This window comes from Microplitis demolitor, chromosome 1 (assembly GCF_026212275.2).
Source record: "Microplitis demolitor isolate Queensland-Clemson2020A chromosome 1, iyMicDemo2.1a, whole genome shotgun sequence".
NCBI lineage: Eukaryota > Metazoa > Arthropoda > Insecta > Hymenoptera > Braconidae > Microplitis > Microplitis demolitor.
The window spans coordinates 12,385,843-12,396,885 of NC_068545.1; the positions used below are offsets into that span (position 1 = coordinate 12,385,843).

Here is an 11,043-nt window from a genome sequence, read left to right on the forward strand (position 1 = left end):
GTAAGACTATTATTCCGCGACGGAACATGCCACACGCCTTGAACGGATCTGCGTTCAAAATAAATGTTGGTGCAGTCGCAACTAGTCAAGGGGCAATGGGCACACGCGTTTGGTGCAGCGTTTGTATTCGCCGGCGGAAGTCTTCACGGTAACTACCCTGATGATGCCGTCTGCTCCGGGATGTACTGCGGAAAAGCGCCCTAGCGCCCATTGAAGTGGAGGAAGATTTTCTTTCACAATAAGCACCAGTGAACCAACCTGTAGACCGTTCGATTTGTCGAGGTGCCCGCTCAGGGTTATGAGCTGGTGTAGGTATTCCTTGTGCCAGCGCCAAAAATGTTGCTTCAGCTGCTTAGCATGTTGCCAAGCTGATAGGCGATTAGATGGTGTGTCGGTGAGGTCGTCCTGAGGAAAGCTTGTCAGAGGGCCACCAACAAGGAAATGAACAGCGGTAAGGGAGAGCAGGTCATTTGGATCAGAGGACATAGGAGAAATAGGGCGGGAATTTAAAATTGCTTCTATTTCTATAACGCACGTCTCGAGCTGTTCAAATGTTAACAGCGTATCACCAACTGTACGAATCAGATGATGCTTACAAGATTTTACGGCGGCCTCCCAGAGCCCACCGAAGTAGGGGGCACGAGGGGGAATAAAATGCCAAGTTATCCTTTCGGACGTGAGAAAACTTAGGACGGAGTTCTTATGCTCCTCCGAAATAAACAATGTTTGCAGTTCATTAAGCTCACGGTTTGCCCCGACGAAATTCGTGGCGTTATTCGAGTATATCTCGAGAGATTTTCCACGCCTTGAAAACAGTCTTCGGAGGCTGCCAATAAAGGCCTCGGTAATGAGATCACTTACTAGTTCTAAGTGAACTGCTTTGGTTGACATGCATATGGACGGGAGGGGGTGACACGGGGTTCAGGCACGATTCCCATGACGTGATCAGCGGCACGCGGTTTCGCTCGAAAGCAGGTAATGCAACGATAGATAATTTTTCGCGAAATGTTGCGACGGTCTAAGGACCAATATGTTTGACGCACCGAATATAGGGTGGCTTGAGTGCCAGCATGCTTCAGCCGCACGTGTTCTTCGGTTATGATAAGACGCGTTATACAATGACTAGCTGGTAAGAGCAGGGGGTGTTGCTGCTCCTTAGTTAGCGAGGAACGAGCCAGCCTTCCTCCTACTCTTAAGAGATCTTGCTCGTCAAGATAGGGATTTAACGGAATTAATTTACTATTGTCGGAGATAACTTCATTGTTTTTTAGTTGCTTTATTTCTTTCAGAAAGGCTGAGTGCTGAGTAATTCTTATTATGAGATCATGAGCTTGTTGTAGCTCCTGTAAACTTAATCGATCAAATCTGCGATGATTTTTATGGCGAGCGTTGTAAACAAAACGCATTACGTAAACCACGACCCATTTTAATTTATGGCTAGAGTGGTATTTTTCGAGCAGATCATTGAGTCCGCACTCTATTGTCATACAAAGTACGCGATCGGGAATCATAGGCTTCATTTCTGGAATGTCGATTGAAGGGAGAGCTCCCTTGGGCCAAGTGCTAGGCTCGCACTGCAGCCAACTTGGGCCAGTCTGCCAGATGCTATTGGCAACGAACTCAGCCGGAGTTTGGCCACGCGAAATAGAGTCCGCAGGATTGTCTTGAGAAGACACGCGGCGCCAATGGCAACGATTAGAAAGCCTCTGAATCTCCGCCACTCGATTGGCAACGAAGGTTTTTAGTAGATGAGGAGGGGTATTTATCCAATGAAGTGTGATAGTTGAATCAGACCATAAGAAGACGTCCTTAATATCCAACAATAGGGTTTTAATAGCTACGTCATAGAGTCTGGAAAGTAATAACGCAGCGCAGAGCTCTAATCGAGGTAATGATAGTGACGACACTGGGGCAACTCGTGATTTTGAACAAACCAGATGAGTACGAACATGCCCAGCCTCATCGATAGAGCAGATGTAGATACACGCTCCGTATGCTCGCTCGCTTGCGTCACAAAATCCATGCAATTGGATATCGACTGCTCCCGAGAACGCAACGCTGCGCTTGAAACGCAGCTCTTCAATCATAGACAGCTGGGCCCGAAATTGGGCCCACAGTGAGTGAATTGAGATCGGGATTGATTCATCCCAGGCTAGTCCAGCCTTCCACAAAAGCTGCATTATTATCTTAGCATAGACAATTATAGGGCCAAGGAGGCCTAGTGGATCAAATAGTTTCGCAATTTGTGATAAAATTGCACGCTTGGTAGTGACCTCGGAAGCAGGCGCGCTAATAGTGTAGAAGAGTGTGTCGTCCCGAGGACTCCACCGTATACCGAGAGTTTTGATGGTAGCGTCAGGATCCAGGGACATGTGGGTTCCCTCTGAGGCCTGAGGTAAATTTTGGATAAGGGCAGGCTCGTTGGAGGCCCATTTGCGAAGACGGAATTCGCCCCTTTTCAATAAATTAATTAATTCGTCACGTATGCACTCTGCTTATGCGAGAGTTTTAGCGCCGGTAAACAAATCGTCGACGTAGAAGTCCCTCAGCAGAGCGATGGCAGCAAGAGGGTATGCAGGACCTTCATCGTAAGCAAGTTGATGAAGGATGCGCACTGATAAGTGAGACGCACAAGCAGTGCCATAGGTGACTGTGCTCAGCAAACAGGTCTTAATAGGCTCTTGAGAGGTTTCGCGATACAGAATTTTTTGGTAGATTGCATCCTCGGGGTGTACGAGGATGTGCCTGTACATCTTCTCTACGTCGGCAGTGAGCACGTAAGGGTGAGATCGCCAACGAGTGAGTTTTGTAAATAAGCTATCCTGAAGTTGTGGACCAACCGTTGAAGTGTCATTCAAGGAAATTCTTGTAGATGTTTTCGCAGAACCGTCGTAGACTACACGGATCTTAGTGGTGATGCTGTCGTCCTTTAGGACATCATGATGAGGAAGATAGAACCCTAAATGATCTTCACATAAGTCATCGGACACCGACATGAGACCCAACTCTTTATACTCCCGCAAAAATTCGAGGTAATCATGCTTGATTGCATGGTCTCGTTGGAAACGCTTTTCTAGCGCAAAAAATCTTTTCAAGGCTGACGAATATGAATCGCCTAGTCTGCTCTTTTTGCTGTTGAACGGCAAGCGAACTACATACTGATCCTCTACAGTCCGAGTGGTATGGAGCTTATAGTGCTCTTCACGAGCTATTTCTTCCGAAGATAAGATTGCAAAAGACGTAATTTCTTCCACCTCCCAAAATCGGGTTAAAGAGATATCAGACGATGATGAGTTTAAATTAAGATGACACGACACGTTGGAAACGCTCAAATTGCTGTTTATTTCTCCAGCAACTATCCACCCAAGCAGCGTTTTGTGCAGAACAGCGTCGGGATGATTTTTGAGGGAAATTCGTCCCACACTAAGGAGCTTATAAAAGAGCTTCACTCCGTTCAGAGCATCGACCTCAGACGGCTTATAGAACTCTGGGTCCGCGAGGGATATATTTTTAGGTATTTCGAGCTGAGTTACATTAATGGCAATGGACGGCATTGACTGGCTGATCTGGGGAACAATTAAAAATTCAACAGTTTTTTGAAATTTGCTATGACGCGATTTTAAAGTGGCGCGAGCAGAATGTTTGACACTCGTAGAGGTGTTGTCCACCCCAGTTACTGAGATGTTTACCGCCTTTTTATCCAAATTTAAGAACTTAGCAGCCTTTTCTGTGATAAAGTGCGCCTGAGATCCTGCATCCAGGAATACTCGGCATTGCCTGATTTTTCCTTGCTTATTTACAAGGTCTACAATAGCTGTAGCTAGCAACGCTTCAGATGAGACCTGAGCGTGCATATTTATAGTCGATTTAGGCATATCGAAGGCAGTCGCAGATGCATTCAACGGCGGCATTTCAGGTTTTGATTTATCGAAGTGAAGTAGAGTATGATGTCTATAACCACACGCTTGACACTTTCCTGAAGGGCACTGTGAAGAGTGATGACCCTTACGAAGACAATTAGTCCATAAATTAGACCCCTTTGCCGCTTCATAGCGAGCAAACGGTGATAGATCTGCGAAGCCCTTACACGAATAAATATATTGATCGCCACCTTGACAATAGAGACAGCGATTTTGAGAGGTAGAAGCTGCGAACGATTGCTGAGAACGCGATTGAGCTCGTCCGTTTGACGGCGCTTGCCTAGAATTTTTCGGAGGAGGCACAGGTGCTTGAGCCCTAGAACCTTCAAGTTGAGCGCGCTTTGTTAAAAAGGTAAGCATCTGCTTCATTGTGGGTTTACTTACGCCACAACTGAATTCCTCCCATCGCTCCCGCATAAAATTGTTAAATTTGCTTACGAATAGCACGATCAATAATGAGTCCCAATAATCGGTGGGCTCACCATGCTGATTTAAGACACGCAGATGCCGTTGTATGTGATCAAGAAATGATCGGATAGAAGACTCCTTTTAGATTGGAGGAGTATCCAGTAAAGAGTTTATGTAACTGTCCCGTATAAATCTTCTGTCATCGTACCGTTCCTTTAATAAGCCCAACGCTACCTCGTAGTTTTGAGATGAAGTTTCAAGAGAAGATATTACGTTGGCCGCTTCGCTAGTTAAGCAACCCTTTAGGTAGATTAATTTTCGTATAGGTGGAATATTGTGATCCTCGTTGACCAACGAGTTAAACAGATCATAAAATCCCAACCAAGTGTCAAAGGACCCGCTAAAGGTAGGTAGAGTGATGGTCGGTAAAGCAGGTAACATACTCATAGGATAGTTAAATGCATGAGGTGCGGTAAAATTGTTATTAACCGGTGTGGGAGTTGATAACACAGCCGATTGATTCGAAGGAGAGATAGTTACAGAAGGGATAGGAACGGTATTAACAAGCTGAGCTGCAATTGACGATACAACGCTTTGAGATACCGAGAGTGAAGAGCTGGAGGTTGCAGAAGGACTCGAGGTTGTTGGAGACGGAACCAAAAAAGTGTCTCGCTTGCGTTGTTCCGAAAGAAGGTTCGTCGCGATTGCGTAAGTTTCATAATATAGATTTTCGAATTCGGTACGATATGCGGTTAATTCTTCAGACTCCTCAAAAAGTGCCTCTAATTCAAGTTGATATTCTTCAAATAATTTCCGAACAGTCTCAATTTCTTTATACCGCTTCTCAAGGATTGGAAAATCTTTCGACGGATCAAATTTCTTTAGAAAGTTTTCATATGTCGTTAACGATTGCTTGGCATTACCGCGCTTAGTTTTTAACGCTTTAATTTGTTCAGCAGTCATTTTAATAATGAGGTTAACAAGTTAAAAAAAATAAAAATGATAAAAAAAAAAAAATAAAAAATATTTCATGCAGAGAGTAGCGCGATAAAAACGAAAGCAATAATAAATGGGATTAATTATGGAATGATATTGATTGGTGTCACACTGACTAACTTTTTGATGACCACGTGACTGCAAATCTGGTTACGACGATCTCTCGGGATGCTGGATTGCCGCTGATGTAGATGATGTTGACGTTGACGTAGACTGGAAGTTGATATTGACCGGAGTGACGATGCGTTGAACTCCGGAACTGCAGGCTATCACTGATGTAATAACTTGGATGACTACACTTATTTGTGTCGTGCGTTTGCAGTGAATATACTGGCGATTGTGACAGCCACAATAAATAATGCACTGAATAACTAGCACTGTTATTTTTCACAAACTACTCGAACAATAGTACGCAATTATGGTTTATTTAATGATAACGATTGTGAACTGATGCCAGAATTAATCAATTTTAATATCCTCGAAGGAACATGAAATGTCTCGCGACTAGTTTGCCGCGAGAATAAATTTTAACAATTAATTTTGTTAAATAATAATTTAAACAATTAAATTAAAGCCAATCTTAACAAGTAATTTTGTTAAGAAATAAATATTCAACAAGCAATTTTGCTAAATAAATATTGTTGTTAATTTATTAGACCGAGCGCAATGCTGATCTCTTCAAAGTATCGAATACAACTGGTTTTTTACATTTTACAAAAATATCTTAGCGTTAAACTTAAAGAACTAAGATTGAGGGAAAAAGGGGCGTGTTAAAAGGAAAGTGGACAACTAAGGGTTGTGATTGGAGGGCGGAGGGCATTAGAAGGGCCAGAGAAAATGAGGAAGGGTCGTATCGTCGTGGGAGTATGGCGGAGTAGAAGGGGGGCGAAACGAAAGTGAAAGAGGACGAGCCGAGAGAGTGAAATACAGAAAAAAGATGGTGACTGGACTATTTTGGAGAGTATTTTACATTTTTAAAAATTTAAACTTAATCCCTAAACAATAGAGCCGATGTTTGGCCGTTTACTTGAGCAAAATATTCAGATATAAAATAAGTTTTCAACTAAATCCTAAACAGATGTTTTAAATAAGGTAAAATAAATGAAGCTAATATAACAATAAAATAAAATTGCGGATAAAAAAAAAAAAGATGGGTAATTCCTAAATTCCAGGGACAAATATTTTAAACTAAAAATACAAAAATATTACAAGGAGTAAATTGAATTTGTTAAATATACGTAAAATAATAAACTAATGTAAGACTATTATTCCGCGACGGAACACCAGGTGATTTTACAGCTTAATGTACCCCCAAAAACCCTGGAAATTTTCAGATTGATCCATTAAACCGTTTGTCTGGGCCGATTGCTTAGAGTTTTATAAAACAATTAAAGGAACAAGTTTTGTTTTTTAATTTGTGTAATCATTACTAAAATAGAAAAATTAATTTTTTTCGGATTTTCTTCCATGATGACGTTAGTTATTCGGTAAATGTAAGGTAAAGAGAAATTTTTTTTTTTTTTTTCAAAAAACGAGATGAAACAAGAATTTTTAACTGTTTTTTTTTTACGTTATTTTCGGGGTTATTTCCTCGTTTTTCGGAAAAAATTTTATTCGCCCTCTTTACCTTACATTTACCGAATAACTACCGTAAAAATGGCAGAAAATCCGAAAAAAAATTAATTTTTTCATTTTAGTAATGATGAACTCTTTAAAAGTTAAAAGTACTGTGTTCAAAATCTTGGTTCTAGATGAATTGTTGAGTATTTTGAAAACTGAAGTTTTATCTTTCTTTGAATTGTATGCACCTCCACTTACTGAAAAGATTCCACCTACAGGCAATCCTTGGTTTACCAGAGAGTTGGAAATGAAGTGTTAGGAGCGTGATGAAATTTATAAGCGAGCAAAATGACGCCGAGATCCACACTTACTTGACTCTTATAAATTAAAAAGGACAAAATTAAAAACTGAATTGAATCATGCTCATGAAGATTATTTAAAAGTAGCTCTTTCGAATCTGCCCCATGGTTTAACTGTTTGTAGTAAATTGAAGCATCTCAGACTCATAAAATCGATTCCATCATCTTCACTAAATATCTTAAATTCACTTGATCTACGTGAGTTCTATGCCAATATAGTTAAGATACATCCACCTTACAGCCTTGACTTCGTAAACTCTCTACCTGACAACTATACCAAAAAGGTTGATTGCTCATTCAACTGGTCTAAAATTGGCATTGTTGTCGTCACAAAAGCCCTGCATCTTACTTTGTTGACATTAAAAGGGAATAGTCCTGATGAGATAGATTCGAGGTGACTAAGAGATAATTTGTCTGGAAAGCCATCTACGTAGTACCTTTAAATAAGGTGACATCACCCAAATTCCAATCAGATACTCGACCGATAGCAAACTTGTCTCTGGCAAAAGTTTTCAAGAGAATGATTGCAAGCCAGGTGACAACTTATTTAGAAAACAATGAGTTGATCGATCCTTTTCAATCAGGGTTCAGAAAACATCACATCACGCAGTCAGCATTGATAAGGCTTACTGACGATATCAGATAGGCGATGAACAAGAATTATTGAACTATTTTGGTTTTATTTGATTTGAGCAAGGCATTAGACTATGTGGATCCTAAAGCTACATGAGTGCTATATTTGAACTTGGTTTTTCAATGGAGAAGATACAGTGGTTCCTTTCTTATTTATCAAATAGATTACAATCTGTATCGAACGAGTATGGCATTCTGATTGAATTATTAAAAACTTCATCTGAAGTCCCTCAGGGATCTATCCTTTAACCCATCCTATTTTTCGTAGTCATGAATTCTGTGGTCAGGTGGATAATTTTCTGCAAACATGGTCTATTTGTTAATAGCAAATTCATCTATCAGTACTTTTTCGGTTATCAATTTGAGAAAGCAATCAGGCAAAATCACTATTGATGCTCGGGCAATCTCAGGATGGGCAAGAGAGTATGAATCAAAATTGAATCTGTCGAAAACCAAAGCTATGATTTTGGGAACCAGTAGCAAACTAAGGCAAATGCTAACTTTGGAAGTACCTCCTATTGTACTTGATAGTGTCATTATACCATATATAGACTCGGCAAATTGCTTGAGAGTACATATAAGTCGCTGCTTGTCTGAAAAGGTCACATCTCGCAGTTGATAAATAAAGTACTCAGCCCTTCATAGTCTCAAAGTCCGAAAGAACATATTTTCTTCTCAAATTAGAAACTTGTTAGTATCAGCTACCATCCTGCCTCTCGTTGATTATTGTACTAGTGTGCTTGTTGACTGTACTTCTGAGAATAATCTGAAACTAAAATGTGTAATAAATTCCTCGATAAGGTTTATCTTCAGTCTACGAAAAGACGAGCATATCACCCCACATCATCGGGAGTTAGGCTGGTCGTCTGTCAAATATCGTAGACTTTATTTCATGGTTTGCTACTTTTGAATACTACTGGATGTTGGCAAACCTGGATATCTACATGACTTATTCATTGAGGAGACTGATGTTAGACGTTTAAACAGGTTGGCGGCAAAAAAGTATATCTCCTTCAAAATGCCTAATTTAGCAACCACGTATTTTGATTGTGATTCTATGATCTCAAGTGTTGATAAGTACTATTCCATGCTATCGAGATTTAGTGCCTACTATTAATTACGTTTTTATTACTCCAGAGGAAAAGTTGCTATTGAAATTCTAATGAAAATCTTTTATCCGACGTCATGAATTTTTCTTAGATGTCTCAAATGTTGATCTAAATTAAAATTGTGAATTTACCAGTTAAATCAAGATTTATATGTACTTTTTATTATATGATTAGTATTTAAATTATTGTTTATGTACTTACCTCGTATCTAAAATTGCCAATAGGCCTGTGCCTTTGCATAAATAAAATCAATCACTCAATCTCTCTCTCTTTCTATCTCTCTTTCGGCTGATGTATTGCAAGTACGGGTTGTTTGCTAATGATAAGTATTTCTATCAGCACTTTGTTACTTACCAGAAGCAAGATGCCATTAGGCAAGTAAAGGTTGATGCTCAATCAATCGCAAACTGGGCTAAAACTCATAGATTAGAGATCAAATTAATGAAAACGAAGGCTACAATTTTAGGCTCGATCCGTTAACTGAAACATTTGCGGGACAATGATGTTCCTTCTGTCAGAATAGATGGTGTCGTTATACCGTATCTTAACTCTTCAAAGTGCTTGGGAGTCTATTTGACAAAAAACCTGTCTTGGAATACTCATGTCTCTGAAATTGTTTGTAAAATGAATTTAAACTTGCATTGTCTTAAAATTCTGAAAAACATTTTCACAGCTGAACTTAGAAAGGTATTCGTTACTGCTACTGAAAATGATTTGAAATTTCAACGTGCGATTAACAGTTCCATACGATTCATTCATAGTCAGACGGGATGAATATATAACACCGCGCCGTTAAGTACTGAGTTGGCTACCTGTCAAATTTCGCAAAATGGATTTTATGACTTGTCTTTTTTTTACAATACTGGAAGTCAGTAAACCTAGTTATCTGAAAGACTTATTTGTTGAACTAACGGATGTCAGACGCTCAAGCAGACTAACGGTGAAGAAACACATCTCTTTTGAACTACCTCATTTCACGACTATCTGCATGGAACGCTCATTTATACTAACTGTCATACGACTGTGGAAGGGATTACCTAGAGAAATAGTGAAACCTAGTAGGGTTTAAGTCTTTAAGGATAAAATTTTTGATTACGCATTGAATTTGGACCTTTAATTAATTAAATATAATATTTTGTATAGACCAATGATGATATTAGTGTGATGGAACTATTGTTGAATCGATGATTTAAAATTTGTAGTGCAATATCCTTAAAATATATAGCTTTATAAAAAATTTGTTGTATTTTTATTGTGTGGTTAATTAAATAGTTTCATTTATACAAAATTACTGCCTAAACTGAGAGATAAGACGTTACACATCCAAAACTATCCCTGATCACTAACATGAAGTAAAAGTTTGATCATTAAATATTATCATCGTATTATGTGAAAAACTAGTCACGAGATTACCATCCAATCTCGCTGTTATTGATAACCTAAGGTATTTTACACCATTGTTTATGTTTATCTTCAAGTCAAGCAATTGAAAATTTACCATGTGACTTAGAAAATGAAGGCGTAGATAAAGAAGTGATTGAAAGAGAGTGGCGTCTACTAAATGCTTTAAGAATTCATGATATTTCTGAGAAGTTTGACAAAATTGTCACGCAAATTGATTGTTATGAGTATTGTTAAAACTGAAACTCGGAATCGTATGTTATTACCGATGCTTACTGCGTTTATGTTTGTTCGCATACACATGAAAGTAACAGGTGTTTTCTGCACTAGCTATCCGCCTTCAGAGTACAAGCTGAAAATTTTTAACAGTAAAATGTACGAAGGACTTAAAAAAAATACTGACGTAATTTTGTATTGTTTAAGTAACGATACAGTTGTATTGATACAAAATTTCCTTTTGACTAATCATAAGAAATTTTAGTTTTAAAAACTTAGTGTGGAGATAGAAATAACTCCTCATCTATGGTGATAAAATGTTTGTTAATGTTGATTAATCATAAGTATTTTTTACTTTAATAAGTATTTTATGACTAAAAAACCACATAGTTGTATCGACAAAAAATTTAGTATACACTCAGCACAAAAAAATTTTAGTCT

At 38.9% G+C, this 11,043-nt stretch overlaps 3 protein-coding genes across 3 annotated transcripts; all 3 read right to left on the reverse strand.

Moving 5' to 3' along the window:
* Nucleotides 1–866: 866 nt before the first annotated feature.
* On the reverse strand, nucleotides 867–2,372 carry LOC128668212 (uncharacterized). The gene has a single exon (XM_053740592.1). The coding sequence runs from the start codon at nucleotides 2,370–2,372 to the stop codon at nucleotides 867–869; it is 1,506 nt and encodes a 501-aa protein (XP_053596567.1).
* Nucleotides 2,373–2,495: 123 nt separating this feature from the next.
* On the reverse strand, nucleotides 2,496–4,289 carry LOC128668214 (uncharacterized). Its single transcript, XM_053740599.1, has one exon. It carries the CDS (start codon nucleotides 4,287–4,289, stop codon nucleotides 2,496–2,498), a length of 1,794 nt encoding a protein of 597 aa, XP_053596574.1.
* Nucleotides 4,290–4,469: 180 nt separating this feature from the next.
* Nucleotides 4,470–5,291, reverse strand: LOC128668215 (uncharacterized). Its single transcript, XM_053740604.1, has one exon. It carries the CDS (start codon nucleotides 5,289–5,291, stop codon nucleotides 4,470–4,472), a length of 822 nt encoding a protein of 273 aa, XP_053596579.1.
* Between the last annotated feature and the right edge of the window lie 5,752 nt (nucleotides 5,292–11,043).

Coding starts and splice junctions, on each gene's coding strand:
- LOC128668212 (XM_053740592.1), bottom strand. CDS start 2,372: ATGTCCCTGGATCCTGACGCTACCATCAAAACTCTCGGTATACGGTGG.
- LOC128668214 (XM_053740599.1), bottom strand. CDS start 4,289: ATGAAGCAGATGCTTACCTTTTTAACAAAGCGCGCTCAACTTGAAGGT.
- LOC128668215 (XM_053740604.1), bottom strand. CDS start 5,291: ATGACTGCTGAACAAATTAAAGCGTTAAAAACTAAGCGCGGTAATGCC.